Genomic DNA, 18,896 nt, shown 5'->3' on the forward strand with positions numbered 1-18,896 from the left:
CTTTTTCTTTCTCTGTCTCAAAAATAAATAAACATTTAAAAAAAAAAAAAAAAAAAAAGACCCACATCAGGCTCTGTGCTGAGAATGGAGACTGCTTCGAAGTCTCTCTCTCCCTGTCCCCCTCCACTTGTGCATGTGCTCTACACTCTCTCTCTCTCTCTTAAAAAAAAAAAAAAAGGTAAGAAATCTAGGTTTACAAAAAGACACTCAAATGCTTAAAAAATAAGTTTTGGGGCGCCTGGGTGGCTCAGTCGGTTAAGCGTCTAACTTCAGCTCAGGTCATGATCTCACGGTTCATGGGTTTGAGCTCCGTGTTGGGCTCTGTGCTGACAGCTCAGAGCCTGGAGCCTGTTTCAGATTCTGGGTCTCCCTCTCTCTCTGCCCCTCCCCTGCTCATGCTCTGTTTCTCTCTGTCTCAAAAATAAACATTAAAAAAATTTTTTAAATAAATTTTTTAAATGAAAAAGAATAGTCAAAAGTGTAAAAGACCCAAATGTCCACCAACTTACAAATGGATAAATGAATTACCTGTCTATACAGTGGGGTATTATTCAGTCATAAAAAGGAATGAAGCACTGATACTTACTACCATGTGGATGAATCCTGCAAACATTACGCTAAGTGAAAGAAGCCAGACATGAAAAGCCACACACTGTACGTTTCCACGTATGTGAAATGTCCAGAAGAGGGAAATCTACCAATAGAAACTGATGAGTGGCTGCCAGGGGTTAGGGAGGGATGACTACAGAGTGACCGCTTATACAATATCACAGAGCATGAAAATGTTCTGGAACTAGATAGCGGTGGTGGCATCCTATTGTGACTCTGCGAAATGCCACTGAATTGTACACTTTCAAACGGTTTAAAAAAAAAATTTTTTTAAGACTAAGGGGCGCCCGAGTGGCTCAGTTGGTTGAGCGTCTGACTTTGGCTCAGGTCATGATCTGACAGTTCGGGAGTTCCAGCCCCGCACTGGGCTCGCCACTATCAGCGTGGAGCCGGCTTCGGGTCCTCTGTCCCCTCTCTCTGCCCCACCGCACCTTCGTGCACGCTCTCTCTCTCTCTCAAAAATAAATAAACATTAATAAACATTCACTCTTTAATTTTTAAAGAGTGAAACTTGTGGCCAAAAAGAAAAAAGTACAATTTTTTTTTCCCTGAGAACTGCATGTGTACTCGACTCTGGACTGGCTAGTTCTGGGGACACAGCTGCCTGACCCTAGGTCGTGCCCTATACAACCCAATGGAGGAGAAAGATGTTAACTATTCAATCACACAGCCTGAGAAAGGATTGAGTAGCATCCCTGAGGCTGTGACGGGCTCTCCCACTCTGCTCCCCTCCTTGCTGTTCCTCCGACAACGAGATCTGCTACCACCCCAGGGCCTTTGCACTGGCTGTTCCCTCTGCTGAATCACTCTTCCCCAGAGAGTCACACAGCTCCCTCATGGCTCCCATGACATACCCTAAGAGTGGTCTTCCCTGACCCCACTGAGTAAAATTGTGCCCCCGACCTTTCCGGCCATTCTTCCCTAGCTCCTTTCTCAGAATTGTATTTCTCCAAACACTACTTTTTCACCACCTTCCTGAAATTTTTTTCAGCTCTCTGTCTCGATCCTTTTTTTCTGTTTCCTCCCAGAAGAATGATTAGGAGCAGAGACCATGTGGATTCAAATCCGGTCTCTACCTGCCTAGCTGTGTGACCTGCGCAAGTTATTTAACCTTCCGGTGCCTTAGTTTCCTCCTCTATAAAAGAGAGGTCATGATTGGATCTACCTCATAGAACAGTTAGGCAATTAGATGATCTAACAAGTGATGCATACAAAGTGCTTGTAAGAGGGAGGCCTGGGTGGCTCGGTTAAGCATCCGACTTCAGCTCAGGTCATGATGTCACTGTTTGTGGGTTCCAGCCCCGAGTCGGGCTCTGTGCTGACAGCTCAGAGCCTGGAGCCTGCTTCAGATTCGGGGTCTCTTCCCTCTCTCTCTGCACCTCCTCCTCTCATACTCTGTCTCTCTCTCAAAAATAAACATTAAAAAATTAAAACAAAACAAAAACCAAAGTGCTTGTAAGAGAGCTTGGTATACAGTAAGAGCAAGATAAATGTTAGCTCTTTATTACTGTCGGGATGATGTTATTTATGACAGAGTCACGTGATAGAAAATGCAAAGGATACAGAAAAGACGCATAGAGTAGGAGGGAGAGCTCTCCCCAGCCGGGCAACGCGGTGCGCACCCGTTTTTTATGAAACCCTCTATTTGAAAAAGGGACACTTGAACAGACATGGGTGAAGTGGGGGAGATACTTCTCTCAATCTCCATTCTCCTGTAGCGAGCATAGCCTCATAAAGTATTTATGCAGCTCCAGATTCTTACTATCAGAGTCCACGCCCCCCAGCGGCGCTCCGGGCACTGCCTGGCACCCCCCCAGGGGGGGGAACTGCCTGGCATGTAGCATGAGCCTCACGCACGTCTCTCCATCTCTGCATGAACAACTGAGCAAGCGGCTCTGGGAGCCAAGGAACCAGTCAGCTGTTTCAGCCACACTCCAGAACCAGGGTTCTGGATCCTTCGACTCCGCCGCCCTGGCCGACCAGCTCCTCCTCACCCGGTCCCCCTCCCAGCTCCCTGGCTACCCCAGCCCACCCCGCCCTGCCCAGGGTGCTGTCCCAGGTCCCTCACCTTTCTGCACCTTGTCGCACAGCAGATAGAGCTCCTCGCCACCCGTGCACGGCCCGCTCTCCTTGTTAATTCGGCAGATCCGCAGCTCTGACGTGTTTGTGGACTCTGGGGGCAGCGCGAGAGGAAGAGGGATGGAAGCAAGATGAGAATTCGGTCGCCAGGCCCTTAGCAGGTACCCCGTGGGTGCCCACCCTGGGCCACGCAGAGGCGGGAAATGGAGAGGCCAGGGATCTGTCTGGAGCCCGTGGTCCACGGAAAAGATGATGCTCGGACCGGGCGGTCGATGTAGAGGCACAAGTCCTCCAGGCGGAGGCCCGGTGAGTGTCCAGCCGAAAGGGAGGCTGTCGGACTTCAGAGGAGAGTCGGCCGGATCGAGGGTCAGAGACCATTCTTAGAGGAGGATTGGTGGCCTGAAATCTATAGTGGAGACCCTCGTTTGGCCTGTCTGGCAGCAGTCCTGGCCCCCCCTTCTGTTAACGGCCCCTGCCCTTTCAGGAAGGGGTGCACCTGTTTCTTTGGGCTGAACCCACCCCTTAGCTCAGCAGTGATCACATGCCCCAAACCTGGCCAATTAAAGCACCGCCTCCCTCTGGCCGTAGCTGATTGGTCAGAGAGGAGCACGTGACCAAAGCCTGGCCAATGAGGGCAAGCCCTGAGAATCCACCCAAAAATACTGGGGAAGAGAAGCTTGCTTTAGGCATAGGGTGGAGGTTCCAAGCTGGTCGAATATAAGCCCACAGCCTCATACCATCATTTTGCCCCCACCACGGGAGGGCCCTGCCACAAATGACCCTAAGTTGGAGGAAGTACAGCTGAGAGTTGGAAGGGGGCAGATTCCTAATGATATCACTGAGCACCTGGATTCAGCCAGACCTGAAGCACTTTACTACGTTTGGACCTTGTGAGTTAACGGAACAGGAATAGATTCTTCAGCTCATTTGGGTTCGAATTCTGTCACTTGAGCCCATAGAAGCCCTGACTGAATTAATATTCCTCCCATATGGGGGCACCTGGGTGGATCAGTCAGTGAAGCGGATCAGTCAGTGAAGCGGTTGACTCTTGGTTTTGGCTCAGGTCACGATCTCACAGTTTGTGAGATCGAGCCCCGCATCGGGCTCTGAGCTGACAGCGTGGAGCCTGTTTGGGATTCTCTCTCTGCCCCTCCCTCTCGCTCTCAAAATAAATAAACTTAAAAAAAAAAATCCCTCCTCATTTTGATGCTGAGGGAGTCCAAATAGGCTGCTAAAACCTAACAGCCACTCCCACTCCTCTTCCGTACCTATATCCCTCTGTCGAGGATGGAAAATCTAAATACTTGCTTTCCCAGACTCCCTTGCAACTGGGGGCGGCGACGAGACCAAGTTCTGGCCAATGAGACATAAGCAGAAGTCTACCAGGAGAATTCTGGGGAATATACTATTTTCTGTATAAAAGAGAGAAGTATTATTACTCATGCTGCCCCTAGAACTGCCTAGTACAGTGATTCAGGCTGTGTATTCTATAATACTAAGAGCCCTCGTTTCCATGGGCTACCTAATAAATGCTGCCCACCGCAGCTGGGCAGTGTACAGTCTGCACACCATACAGGGTGACACTGCCCATCATGCCTTGAACACAGACATGGTATCCGGAGCCGTGGCCGCCAGCTCACAACCAAGGGAATCACAGAGCTGAACCAGTGCCCTAATATCGCTAAGCAGCCAAATCAACACGAACAGACTAAATTATGAGACACTTAAAAATAAAGAGCAATGGTCCAAGCCATTATATGTGGGGCCTGCCAGTATCTGGCCAATGACACTCCTAATATGCACGGCACCCCACACTCACTCTTGTCATAGACAGGCTCAGACAGCACAGGGTCCATCCGGCGCATCTGCCCCTGCTGGTCCCTGTATGAGGCCTGGAAGCAAATCCTCACGACGTTCATGTCCACCTCCTGATGGTTCTTCAGGGACCCAGCTGTGGGAGAGATGCGGGAAGGCTGAGGGGAGGTGGTGGAGCCTCTAGGGGGAAGATGGCGGAGAGGGAAGGGCTGGGGAGATGGCGGAAACCGGAGAGGGTGAGGTAAGGGGACCGGGTGGCAGAGAGGGCAAGGCGTTCAGGGGGACAAGACAATCAGGCTAGTTTCGGGGACTCACCGTTGTAGGGGTCGATGCCCAGCTGAATCTTCCGCTCGATGGCGGCCTCGATCTCCTTCTTCCTCACACACTGGATGCCCAGATTGTTAAAGCTGATCGGGGAGTGGGGCGGAATGCGGGAAGGGAGGGACTCATGAAGAGGCAGCTAGAGCCCGAACCCAGAGGAGGACTCTGACAGGTGCTGCCTGGGGCTCAGTCTCGGGGATCTCGGATCAGGCGGGGCCTGGGGTCTAAACCCCTCAGGAGCATTGGGGATTCTCAAGAGCACCTGGAAATGCACCTGATCTTCACCATATGAAGACACCGGCCAACCTCATTTGTAGGAGGAGCTCTGTGAATTACGGGGCATGCAGGGGGAGGGGTCACTTGGTTGAGCCTCCAACTTCGGCTCAGGTCATGATCTTGCAGCTCGTGAGTTTGAGCCACACATCGGGCTCGCTGCTGTCAGCCTGTCAGCGCAGAGCCCCCTTCCAGATCCTCTGTCCCCCTCTCTCTGCCCCTCCCCTGCTTGCAGGGGGAGAACGCTACAAGTTGAAACTGATGTGATGCCAATGTATAAAAAACTTATCAACACGGCAAGGATCAAAATGTTGGATAAAGCTCTCCGCTGGGGAAGCTGTCAAGAATCAAGCACCCTGTTGGGGCGCCTGGGTGGCTCAGTCGGTTAAGCCTCCGACTTCGGCTCAGGTCATGATCTCACAGTTCATGGGTTTGAGCCCTGCGTCAGGCTCTGTGCTGACAGCTCGGAGCCTGGAGCCTGCTCTGGATTCGGTGTCTCCCTCTCTCTCTGCCCCTCCCTCTCTCTCATGCTGTCTCTCTGTCTCAAAAAGAAATAAAATATTAAACACATTTTTTAAAATTAAAAAAATATAAGAATCAAGCACCTGTCACCTACGGCGGGTGGGGGTGGGAAACTGCTGCAGCAATTTACCTATCGGAGGACAAAACAGCAGGATTCATTCATGCCACAGAAATTTCCTGAGCACCTACTGTGTGCCAGGCACTGTGCTAGGCACTGGTGGGGGTGGGGGCACCTCCGGGAACAAAAGAGACAGTATCTCTGCTCACATGAGCTCACGTGTGATTTTTTTTTTTTTTTTTTTTGCCCTTCTGTAAAAAGTTGAAAGTATACCTGAGCCAGCAATTTCATTTCTAGGAATTGATCCTAGAGAAAAGACGATATATGTGTAAACACCACAATCAGCAACAGGTCCATCCTAAGTGCCCATTTCTAGCAGACTGGTTCCATTAGTTGTGTTTGTCTGTACCTCAGAATTCTATGCAGCCAGGAAAAAGGAGAGGGCAGCTCTAGATCCTTATAGGAGTGATCTCCAAGATGTACTAGAACACAAAAATCAGGTACAAGTGGGGCACCTGCGTGGCTCAGTCAGTTAAGTGTCCGATTTCGGCTCAGGTCATGATTGCAATGTTTGGGAGTTCGAGCCCCACATCGGGCTCTGTGCTGACAGCTCAGAGCCTGGAGCCTGCTTTGGATTCTGTGTCTCCCTCTCTCCCTCTGCCTCTCCCCAGCTCGCTCACGCTCTCTCTCTCTCTCTCAAAATACATAAACATTTAAAAAAAAATTCTTGGGGTGCCTGGGTGGCTCAGTCAGTTAAGTGTCCGACTCTGGCTCTGGTCATGCATGATCTCATGGTTTGTGGGTTCGAGCCCCGCATCAGGCTCTATGCTGACAGCTAAATCAGAGCCTGGAGTTTGCTTCAGATTCTGTCTCCCTCTCTCACTGTCCCTCTCCTGCTCACATTCTATCTCTCTCTCTCAAAAATAAATAAACATTAAAGAAAAAAATTTTTTAATTCTCAAAACTGAGGTACAAATGTCCGTTACCACTTGTAAGGGGAGAAAAAAATGTGTGTGTAGCATATTTTTAACTGCCTCTAGGAAGGGATACTGATACCTGAAAGACCAAAGATGGGAGGGAGTTTATTTTTCACTGTACAACCTTTTAAAAAATTTTTAATGCTTTTTATTTATTTCTGAGAGAGAGAGACAGTGTGAGCAGGGGATGGTCAGAGAGAGACACACACACACAGAATCTGAAACAGGCTCCAGGCTCTGAGCTGGCTGTCAGCACAGAGCCTGACTCAGGGCTCGAACCCAGGAACCATGAGATCATGACCTGAGCTAAAGTCGGACGCTTAACCGACTGAGCCACCCAGGCTCCCCATAATCTTTTTGAACCTTTTAGTTTTTATTTATTATAAATTATAAAGGGAAAGAAAGAATGATCCTTGCAGTTAAGTCAGGTCTGGGGTCCAATCCCAGCTTTGCCATCGGCTACCTGGGCTCCTTCACCTCCCCGTGCCTCGGTTTCCACCTCTACAAAATGGGGATACATATAATGTGTGTGAATGGGTGTGTGGGAGGGCCTGGCCTCAGTCTCCCCATCTAGGAAATGTAGTGGGGAGAATCTGGCCAAGCGGCCCCTTTTCCTAAGGCGTCTTTGGGCAATCTTCAGCCCCTCCGGATCTCTGTTACCCAAGGTACAGGGCTAGGGGTCAGGGGTCAAGTACCTGTGCCGGGGGCTGACGTGAGGCCGGAGCCTCACCCTGCAGACGCCGTCGGTGCAGTCTTTCCCCACGAGGCTGTGGGGGTGGACCCGGTGAGGCCAGTCCTTCCACACCAGGCAGGCGGTCACCTCCACCTCCCGAAGCCCTCCACAGTCCCGGAGCTGCAGGAGACAGGTGCACTTTGGGGGCCCCATCGCAGACACCTGTACTCATCCACACTCCCTGGGGCCTCCTCCGGTAGCTTCCCAACCTTCTCCCCTCCAGGGATGAAGGAAGGGGGGTTGCTTAAGGCCCCTCCCGGATCGTAAGCCAGAGGCTTCCGCCTGGTGGCCTGCAGGCCTCATCACACGATAGCTGTCCCCCAGATTGGCCACTATTTTCAGAAACTTGGGTGCGCACAGGGACTCCGAGTATGGCCCACAGAGAACTTACAAATGACCAGGGGAAAAAAGCACCTTCGCAGGGGAAACCCCACTGGGCGCCATGTAAACCAGATCAAGGTCAGCATCACCAACGCTGGGCCACAATGACTTGGGCCCCCTGACGGGGTACACAGGGAAGGCATCACACCGCTGCTGTGACAGCCCTCCAGAAGCCCGTCACCTGAGTCTCACCGTGAGGCCTCCAACGAGCCCAAATGTTGGGTCATCAGGTCAAAAACTGAGTGTTGTGAAAGACAAGAAAAAGACATGCATCGTATTTGGGTGATAATCGAACAAATAATATATATGGACCCCGCTGGTAATGACACAGTGTCTATGTCTGTGAAAATGTATAGAGCTGTACGCATAAGATTCGATCAATTGCAACTTGATTTTTAAAAAGAAAAAAAAAACGGAAAGGGGGCGTCTGGGTGGTTCAGTCAGTTAAGCGTCCGACTTCAGCTCAGGTCACGATCTCATGGTTCATGGGTTCGAGCCCCGCGTCGGGCTCTGTGCTGACAGCTCAGAGCCCAGAGCCTGGTTTAGATTCTGTGTGTCCCCCTCTCTCTCTGTCCTTCCCCACTCGTGTTCTGTCTCTGCCTCAAAAATAAACAAACATTAAAAACATGAAACATGAAAAAAAGTTTCATCCAAACTCAGCAAAATGTATGCATTAAATATGTGCAATTTTGTATGTATCAATTATACCTCGGGGCACCTGGGTGGTTCCGTCGGTTAAGTGTCTGTCTTCAGTTCAGGTCACGATCTCACAGTTCGTGACTTCGAGCCCCGCGTCGGGCTCTGTGCCGACAGCTAGGAGCCTGGAGCCTGTTTCAGATTCTGTGTCTCCCTCTCTCTCTCTCTGCCTCTCCTTGGCTCTCACTGTCTCTCTCTCAAAAATAAACATTAAAAATAAAGTAAAATAAATCATACCTCAATAAAAAAAATTTTAAACTACAAAAAAAAAGACTAAAATAATTTTTGTTCCAATTTGGGAAAACTGCAAATGTGGTGCCTGCATTTTAAAAACACGAAACACGCTATTCCAGATTTCCAGATTCTCTTTAAAGAAAACGGAAGCTGAGGCAACTGGGGCTGGAATTCTTGTTCAGCGGTCACATGGCAGCAGCAGATAGAAACCGGCTCTTTAGACGCAGCCCAGATCCCCCTGGCTCCCCTGGGTCACTGGGCATCAAAGACCCTGTAAAGCCTGCTCTGAACTTCTAAAGCCCTTTCCTATGAAAGACCATGAAAGAATGCATCTCTGCGGGGGAGTACTGCCCTCTAGGGGGCATTTGGGATATTAGGGGCTGATACCGATTGACTCGGTGATGGGGACCCACCACAGGCAGTAGCCAGAGTCACACACGCTAAGCCACAGCCCGGAAATCCAGGGGCGGACCACACAAGTCCTGCAAGACTCTGATCATCCCGCCTACATTCACGTGGGCCACAAACCTGTTTGGAATGATCACAGCCAGAATCTAGCTGTTTTCCATATACAGTCCTTTTTCCCATAACTTAAAAATACACTGAATTTTGGGGGCGCCTGCGTGGTTCAACTGATTGAGCGCCCGACCTCGGCTCAGGTCATATCTCACTCATTTGTGAGTTCGAGCCCTGCGTCGGGCTCTGTGCTGACAGCTCAGATTCTGTGTCTCCCTGTCTCTCGGCCCCTCCCCCACTCGTGCTCAGTCTTTCCCATTCTCAAAAATAAACAAACATTAAAAAAAGAAATTACACTGCATTTTCAAGGACTGCGGCCACCAGGTAACTGAGGAAAGGGCGGATTTTGTTTAGACTGAGGGTCGTTTGCCGCTTTGGAAGATCCCATCACCAGCTGCAATGGTGGCTGCTGGCAGAGTGGCATTTAATTCACTAACTCCACCTGATTGGGTCAGGCTGCCTGCTGCGGGGCCACTGCATTAACTAACAAGTGACTGCCACCTTCCTTAGGATTCCCTGAAGCTGTGCCTCAGCATTTCCATATTGAAATGAAGGTGCTTAGGGGCGCCTGGGTGGCTCAGTTGGTTAAGTGTCCGACTTCAGCTCAGGTCATGATCTCACAGTTCGGTTCGAGCCCCACGTCAGGTTCTGTGCTGACAGCTAGCTCAGAGCCTGGAGCCTGCTTCAGACTCTGTGTCTCCCTCTCTCTCTGGCCCTCCCCCACTCATGCTCTGTCTCTCTTTGTCTCAAAAATAAATTAAGGGGCGCCTGGGTGGCTTAGTCGGTTAAGCGTCCGACTTTCGCTTAGGTCATGATCTCGCGGTTCGTGGGTTCGAGCCCCGCGTCGGGCTCTGTGCTGACTGCCAGCGCAGAGCCTGAAGCCTCTTTCAGTCTGTGACTCCCTCTCTCTCTGACCCTCCCCTGCTCGCGCTCTCTCTCTCTCCTAGAAATAAATAAAACATTTAAAAATAAATAAATAAAAAAAATAAATTAAAACACAACAAAACAAAAAGTTGGGTGTTATGGATTTGGGGGGGGATTATGAGTAGAGAGATGTAATATTGTACATAAACTCCACTGAGTCAGATGGAGCTAAAACTATTCCTTTAACCAGCTCCCCACAGTAATATTAGGAGATTCAGAACACCTCAGAGTCAAGTCTCAGGATTCATCAGAACCACAGAGCTGAGGGGCGCCTGGGTGGCTTAGTCGGTTAAGCGTCCGACTTTCGCTTAGGTCATGATCTCGCGGTTCGTGGGTTCGAGCCCCGCGTCGGGCTCTGTGCTGACTGCCAGCTCAGAGCCTGGAGCCTATTTCAGTCTGTGACTCCCTCTCTCTCTGACCCTCCCCTGCTCACGCTGTCTCTCTCTCTCTCTCCCCCCCTAGAAATACATAAAACATTAAAAAAAAAAAAAAAAGAACCACAGAGCTGAAAGCTTCAAAGATGTCACATGAAGCCTAGGAATAAGCCAGACCTGGCACCAAATCTAGGCTCCATCAATGGCCATCTGCACAAGCCTCTCTATTCTGCCTTTATCTATAAAATGGGTATTAGGAAGCACCTGGCACACAGGAGTGCTTAGTAATTACTACGGTCAAATTGCTGTGTGCCCCTGAGCAAGTAACTTCCCCTCTCTGAGCCTCGGTTTCCTCCTCCGAAAGATGGGAATAAAAATAGTGAATCCAGAGTCGGAGTCAGGTTGTTCGATATTTACTGTTCTAACTCTCTGAAAATCAAACCCAACACCAAGCCAGAACTGCCTGGAAAGGCCTAGAAAGAAACTGGTGCGGGGGAAACACGGCTTCCAAGCATCACCCCACAGGTAAGCTGCTAATTACAAAGGAACGCTATACCTTTACAACGAAACAGCCCGCTGGTCACTAGCTGGGATGGGCTAAGGGCACCCCCCTGCGATTCATGTTGGAGCCCTAACCTCCAGAAGAGGTAATTTAGGGGCGCCTGGGTGGCTCAGGCAGTTAAGCTTCCATCTCTTGATTTCGGCTCAGCTCATGATCTCATGGTTTGTGAGTTCGAGCCCCGTGTCGGGCTCTGCACTGAAGCACGGAACCTGTTTGGGATCCTCTCTCTCTCCCCCTCCCCCATGCTCTCTCGCTCAAAAAAAAAAAAAAATTAAAGTAATTTGGACGCACAAAGAGACACCAGATGAGTAAGGACACAGAGACGGAAGCTGTCTGCAGGCCAAGGAGCGAGACCTTAGAGGAAACTAAATCTGTTGGTACCTTGATCTTGGACTTCCAGCCTTCAGAGCCGCGAGGACAATACATGTCTGTTATTCAAGCCGCCCAGTCTGTGGTATTTTGTAATGGCAGCCTGAGCAGACTAATCCACTGCCTTCACCACAGGATCTGACGCGGCATCACTGAGATGGGGACAAACTGCCACCTCATGTCTCCTGATGTGAGACACCGAGAAAGCCACAGCATCAACAGCGGGGCACTGCCGCCAAAACACACAGCCTGATCTCGTCTGGAAACCGTCAACAAGCACAGAATGTGGGACATTCGACAAGAGATCTGTCCCCAAAAGTGTCCACGCTCCAAAGCATGAAGTCAGACTGAGAAACTAACTCGGGTCAAAAGACCTGAAAGACAGCGGCGCCTGGGTGGCTCAGTCGGTTAAGCCTTCGACTTGGGCTCAGGTCACAATCTCATGGTTCGTGAGTTCAAGCCCCGCATTGGGCTCTCTGCTATCAGGCACAGAGCTCGCTTCCGATCCAATGTCCCTGCCTCTCTCTGCCCCTTCCCCTGCTCTCGAAAATAAACAAACATTACAAAGGAAAAAAGGCACTAAGGACATCCATCTTAGCCTGTCCTGGCTGCTATAACAGAACACATGAACTGGACCGCATCTAAGCAACAGCAATTTATTTCTCGCTGTTCTGGGAGGGGCGGGGGAGGGGGCGAGGCTCTGGGGAGGCCTCTCTTCCAGCCCTGACTTCCGGAGATGTCCACCTCACCTCACCGGGTGGCTGGGAGGGGCCAGCAAGCTCTCCGGAGTCTCTTACAAAATCATCAACCCCACTCACCAGCGCTCTGCTCCCATAACCTCAGCACTTCACAAGGGCCCTACCTTCTTTTTCTTTTTTTTAAGTTTCTTTATTTTGAGGGGCAGGGGATTAGGAGTAAAGCGAGAGAGGGAGAGAGAATCTCAAGCAGGCTCCAAACTCAGTGACCAGCATGGAGCCGAATGCGGGCCAGATCTCATGACCTGGGGATCATGACCTGAGCTGAAATGAAGAGGCAGACGCCCACTGATTGAGCCACAGGTGCCCCTCAAAGGCCCTACCTTCTAATGCCATCACACTGGGGACCAGGAGCACAATGGATATAGTTTAGGGGGGACACAAACATTCAGATGATAGCAAGCCTGACAACTAAATGCAGCATGGGATCCTGGACTGAATATTAGACAAGTGAACAACAAAAGCAACAGCTCTCAAGAATATCTGGGGGACACCAGGCTAGCGTCATCAGCGGAGCACGTGACTCTTGATCTGGGGGTTGTGAGTTCAAGCCCCATGTTGGGTGAAGAGAGTACTTAAAAATAAAATCCTTATAAAGAAAAAAGAACAGGGGCACCTGGGTGGCTCAGTTGGTTGAGCATCCACCTTCGGCTCAGATCATGATCTCACAGTTTGTGGATTCAAGCCCCACATCAGCCTCTGTGCTGACAGCTCAGAGAGCCTGCTTTCAATTTCTGTCCCCCTTTCTCTCTGTCCCTCCGCAGCTTGTTCTCCCTTTCTCTCTCTCAAGTGGGGAAGAAAGAAAAAAGAACATTTGAGGGATAATTAGAACATGGACTTAATATTAGATAATACCCGTGGAGGACATTAAGTTTCTAGAGCGTGATGATGATATTATGATTACACAGGTCCTACACTGTAGGAAAACATCCTTGTTCTTGACGGATATACACCGAAACGTTATGGGTGGAGTATATCTCCAACTTACTTTTAAATCTCCCTCTATACATGTCTATGTAAAGGGAGAGAAAGACAGAAAGCAAATAAGGCAAAAGTCATTCACTGCTATGTTCTTGTCTATTGCATGTAGGTTTTTAACTTTTCAAAAGAAAGAGATGAAAAGTTGAAAAAAAGTCCCCTGTCAACTGGAAAAATAGACAACATCCTTAAAGATAAATAAGGGGCTACAAAAATCTCTCTCTATGCCCTGCATTTGCCCCATTCCTGAAAATCTGGTGATGGAATGTACATTTCAGAGTAAACCATTCTTTCCAGCAGAATGTTCCGCCCTGGATGCTGCTTTTGGCCACAATGCCTGGAGCCAAATCAAGTAAGAACTACTCAGCTGGGTGAAGGGAGCGTCCGCTAGGGGAGCGGTGGGGAGCTCCAGCTCCATTCAGGAGCACCGGACTAACCGCAATTCACACGGCTGGTAAGATTCAAACCCACGTCTTTCTGACTCTCAAATCCAAATCTATAACCACTATGTTGCCTGCTTCCTGCAGGCTGGGGGAAGGACAGGGTTGCTCTGTTAATCACCCAAATAAACCTGTGAGTATAAATTCCCATGGTGGGGGGAGGCAGGAGGCCTCGCGTGAAGGCGGTCAGTGGGCTGTGGGCAAAGTCCTAGTGGCTTCAGGGTGGGAAGTGAGGAGGCGCTGGGTGGGAACAGGCAGCGGGAGTCAGAGAGTGAGAGCCTGGGGAGCCAAGAGAGGGCTTTGAGCAGGGGAGAAGGGCAGACGTGCAATTTAACAGGGCCCTCTGGCTCCCTTGTCGGGGGAAATCTGGAGGACACTGGGAGCTGCTGGCCAGGGAGGAGACTAGAAGCCACGGACTGGCTTGGGCCGGAACCTGGGGCTCGTAGAGTGATTCATCCATGGCTCAGGTTCAATAAGTACTCGGACAAAGATCCAGAAGCACAGGAGGGCTCTGCACTGGGAGGGATCATGCCTCTCAGACAGACACCAGTCAGGAGAAAGCCGTGGGCACAACCTCACGGCGGGCCATTTGCCAGTGTCTGTCAGGCTGCCTTAGACCAACCAGCAAGTCCACGTCCAGGAGTTATTTCAGTGATGTGAAGGTAATAATATAGATGAGCCGAGTCGTTCTCTACAGCGTTGCTTATACTAGGAGATGGGAAACGACCCGAACACCCCCCAGGAGAGGGTCTGCAGGGTAAATGATCCCCCATCCATGCAACAGGCACAGGGGTAGGTAGAGAGTGAGACAGCTTTAGATAGGCTGAGGGTAGCCGAGCTCCAAGACATAGTCTTAAGCAAAAAAACCACTGTGCAGAACAGTACATAGACACACACATATACATACATGTACTCTATGCACAAAGGGAGGGGGGATTGTACATAGTATGTACGTATTTGCCTGTATAATCATAAACTGCTTCCGGAAGGATACATGACATATTGATAAGAATGGTTACCTCTGGGGGGGGGGAGGTAACCTGGAGCCTGGAGGTAGGAGTGGTGGATTTTTGTTCATTTTAATTTATTAAGTTTAATTTAATTTAATTTCTGTTAAATTAATATGAATCTTTACCTTTTAAAAGTTTTGAGCCATATTATTTAAAACTTTAAAATGGGGGCGGCTGGGTGGCTCAGTCGGTTAAGCACTGGACATGGGCTCTCAGGTCATGATCTCACAATTGGATTCGTGTGCTCAAGCCCGCAAGGGGGGGTTCGTGCTCCGCTTCCGGTGAACCCAAGCCCCCCTTTGGATGAGCTCTGCTTCAGGTGAGCTTTGCTCCCCTCTCTCTCTCTCTGCCCTTAGCTCACTTGCACCCTCTCTCTCTTAAATAAATAAATAAATAAATAAATAAATAAATAAATAAAACTTTAAAATAAAATAAAGATGCATGTAGCAAACACAAATGTAGAATCTTATTTTTCCCTCTCTTTAAAAAATTTTTTTTTAATATTTATTTCTTTTTGAGAGAGACAGAGGGTGAGCGGGAGAGGAGCAGAGAGAGAGGGAGACACAGAATCTGAAGCAGGCTCCAGGCTCCGAGCGTCAGCACAGAGCCCCACGCGGGGCCCGAACCCAGAACCGTGAGATCATGACCTGAGCCGAAGCCCGCCACCCAGGTGCCCTGGTACTTGTCCCTCTTCTTAACACAAAAGGTGGTATAATCCCCTGCAAAGAATTCTGTGGCTTTGGGGGGAGGGGCGGTTATTCATATATCTTGGAGATGGTTTCGCATCAGTATGTTAAAGGAGGGCTTCATTTAAAACTTTTTCTGTGTTAACTAACTGCATGTTTATATTTAGGGACACACAGACACACACAAATACTTGTCATGGCTGCCTAGGATTCCAATGTGTAGATGTTCACAGGATTATTTCCCCAGTGCCTTGCTGATGAAGGCTGCAGTTTCCACTTCTTTACCCAAGACTGCGAGGGATAACCTCACACATCCGTCTTTTTGCCCAGAGGCCGGCATATGGCCAGGCCTGTGAGTCCCGATGGATGGCAATGATCGAAACACCGGTAAGACAGACGAGCAGTTCGTCTCCACAGAGCACATGCCATGTCGGAGGCCCTTGGCGCGTGTAATTAACTCATTCCCGCCTCCCAACAACTCCGGGTGGTTCGTTACTATGATTATTATTATTCTCCCATTTTGTAGAGAAGGAAGCTGAGGCACAGAGGGACTGAATAACCAGCCCGAGGCGGCACAGCTAGTAAAGGGCAGAACGCGAATTCATCCCAACTTGGCCGCTCGCGTTATTACGACCTCCCTTGTGGACCGGGAGGCGGCCCCGCCTTTCCCCGCCCATGGTAGTTTCCGTCCACACTGCCCGCCACCAGGAAGGAGGTCTCCCTTGGAACGTCCTTTTGAATCTGGGGCCGGGTGCTACTCTGATCCCCTCCAACAACAGCGACAGCAATAACAGTAACCCCCATCAAGTACGCGCGGAACACACGCCCGCGGACCCCGGGGGCGGGGCGCCGCGAGACCCCAGCCCGGGCCCCACCTCGATGGCGGGCAGCGTCTTGCTCGCCTCGGTGCTGCTCTCCCCGAGGATGCTGCCGGCCGAGCGGCCCTCGCACTCGTAGCGGAAGCGCATGCCGCGCTGCTTGGGCTGCTCCGTGATGACCAGGTGCGGCCGCGGCCCAGGGCCCGGGGCCGGGGGCAGGATCCGGCCCAGGGTGCAGCCCCAGGGCGGCGGCGTGGCCGGGGGCGGGGGCGCCGCGGGGCCCAGGGTCACGGTGCTCAGGGAGGCGGCCCCGCGAGACACCAGGCGCGGCAGCCCCTCGCCGGGGCCCGGCTGCGCCCCATCCAGGCCAAAGCCATTCTCCTTGATGTACTCGTCGATGATCTCTGCGGGAGAAGCAAAGACTGGGGGTGACGCTGATTATAAAAGGAAAGGCTTGATGACCCTCCCACCCCCTCCCCCGCCCCACCCCAGACCGGTGCCGCCCCGCCTTCCCTACTCCATTCATTTCTTCAAACCACATTTCGTGGGGCGCCTGGGTGGCTCAATCGGTTGAGCTCCCACTTCGGCTGTGGTCATTATCCCACAGTTCATGAGTTCGAGCCCCCTGACAGGCTCTGTGCTGACCACTTGGAGCCTGGAGCCTGCTTCGGATTCTGTGTCTCCCCCTCTCTCTGCCCGTCCCCTGCTTGTGCTCTGTCTCGGTCTCTCGCTCAAAAATAAATAAGACATTCAAAAAAGAAAACGAAATAAAACATATTTCTTGCGGGCCAAGTGCGGGGGCCTTGGCCCCCAACACAAAACAAGCTCCTACCCCGCCTTGCAAACAGCTTCCCAGTTCTTGAAGCCAGAAACCCCGGGGGACTGCCCGGTTTCTCCTTCTGAACGCTCACGTTCACGCCTCTCCCTAATAACACCTGAATTCAAGTCTCTGTCCCCTCTCACCTGGATAAAGGTAGCGCCAGGTAACAGGTGCGCCCTGTTTAATAATAGCACGAGTAACAACTGCTCTGCCCCAGCCATTCCCATCTCAGCAGCACCAGCATCTACCAAGTGCTCCAGCTGGAAGGGTGCACGTCTTTGTGGGCTGCTCACCATCCCACATCTGTTTCCTTATCCTTGAACTTCTCTGCCTCTTGCCTTAAATACATATTTACGCTTCTCCCCACACCCCTGCTTCCATTCTGGTCCACCCTCAGGGGCTCCCCTCTGAACCCCTGCTTCTGTTCCCCGCCACCTCAACTCCTCCAGCCTGCCCCCCACGCACAGCCAGGGGTATCTTAGGTCAGATCCTGTCCCCCACCCCCATGGCTCCCATCTCCCTTCTAGCCGAAGGCAATATCTTCCCAGTATAACCCCACCACCACCACCACCCAAACTCTATTCATCTCAGGGGAAAAAAACCCACAAAAAACAAAAAAACCCACACCCTGGACCCCTCCGGACTCCTGCCCCAAAGCCTTGCATGGACTGGTACCTGTGGACCTGTGCCTCCCACCACCTCCCTGTCACCTAGCTCTTTTCTCTTGCTTGCTCCTGGCAAGTCTGACCCTCTTTGAGGGGCTGTGCTTGCTCCCCATATTGCCTGTTCCATTCAGCCCTCACTAGCTTCTCATCCTTCTGGTCACAAATGTCACCTCTTCAGAAAGGGATCAATCTAATGTGCACCTTCAAATCTGCTCCTCTCCGTGTTATTTCCTTCACAGCCCTTAGCCCCACTGGACATGATCTTGTTCATTTATTCCTTTTCTGACTGTCTCCTCCACTAGAATGTCAGCTCCAGGGGAGGGTGGGGACACTGTTTGGTTTGTGGTTGAGTCCCTGGTGCCCACAACAGTGCCTGGCACATGCGGGTGCTCGATACAACTCGCTGAAAGAATTAACAGTCAAGGTAATGCTAACACGAAAGGCAGCTGAGTGTGGAGTCTTTCCGAGGCATCAAGTACTGCTAATACCTTGGGAACGTGACCCTTAAAATCCCCTGGCAGTCCTGGAAGTCACGCTGTGACCCTCCCCCTGCCCAACAGCAAGGGAGGCCAAGACTCCCCCCCCACTCCGCCCTGTGAGCTCTTAGGACTCCTCAGCATCTCCCCAGACCTGCCCCCAGACCTCTGATACTCACCCAATTCATCTGTGGGAGAAAGAGAAAGAGAAAGAGAAAGGTGAGGTCCAGAAAGTAGTCAAGACTTTCATCTTTTAAGACAGTTTCCCTAACCCCATCCCCTCAGGGAAACCCCTCCCTTTCCACCTTCCTCCATCCTGGGAAACTGGACTCCAACTCCCCGGGGTACCAAACCCCCGCCCCTGTCTTATCTTTCTGGGCCACCCCCTCCCCTTCAGCCTCCAGTATTGGAGCCCCAGGGTCAGGGTACCCTCAAGAGCCTTCTAGAAAACATTTAGGTCAGGAAGTATAAAGCATCGTTGGGGACCCAGGGAAACCAAAGGTCTTATCATGGCGGGGGGGAGGGGAGTCAACATCCAAGATTCTAAATGGAATGTGGGGGTGTTCCCTCCCCAAAGGCCACCATAGAGCCCCAAGGTTCTATACTGGTGAGTATCTGAAGGTCCAAGGAAGTCGATCCTTCGCCTCCAGGCACCCACCCGCTCTGCATCCGGGCCCAGTCCTGCAGCAACGCCCACCCACCGTCCCAGACTCGCCCCCTGAGTGGAGAGTAACAGTAATGCTGGGGAAGCCCTCTGTCGCCGCCTCAGGGAAGCTCAGTCCTGAAAGGGGCCGGGAAAGAACCC

General features: G+C 51.1%; 1 protein-coding gene across 5 annotated transcripts in view; it reads right to left on the reverse strand.

The window, feature by feature from the left end:
* Window positions 1-18,896, reverse strand: part of RELB (RELB proto-oncogene, NF-kB subunit) — a 30,340-nt gene that overhangs the window by 7,402 nt on the left and 4,042 nt on the right. For 2 of the 5 annotated variants that reach the window (XM_039248414.1, XM_039248380.1), the window contains exons 3-8: window positions 18,271-18,279; window positions 16,188-16,552; window positions 7,350-7,507; window positions 4,819-4,910; window positions 4,508-4,639; window positions 2,678-2,782 (exon numbers count right to left, since the gene is read on the reverse strand). In XM_039248414.1, coding sequence (XP_039104345.1) covers window positions 2,678-2,782; window positions 4,508-4,639; window positions 4,819-4,910; window positions 7,350-7,507; window positions 16,188-16,552; window positions 18,271-18,279 — 861 coding nt within the window. The remainder of the gene's footprint in view (window positions 1-2,677; window positions 2,783-4,507; window positions 4,640-4,818; window positions 4,911-7,349; window positions 7,508-16,187; window positions 16,553-18,270; window positions 18,280-18,896) is intronic. The other 3 variants (XM_039248397.1, XM_039248404.1, XM_039248389.1) reach the window with 3 other exon arrangements.

The sequence above is a fragment of the Hyaena hyaena genome, unplaced genomic scaffold, assembly GCF_003009895.1.
Source record: "Hyaena hyaena isolate Hyena2069 unplaced genomic scaffold, ASM300989v1 scaffold_9, whole genome shotgun sequence".
Lineage (NCBI taxonomy): Eukaryota > Metazoa > Chordata > Mammalia > Carnivora > Hyaenidae > Hyaena > Hyaena hyaena.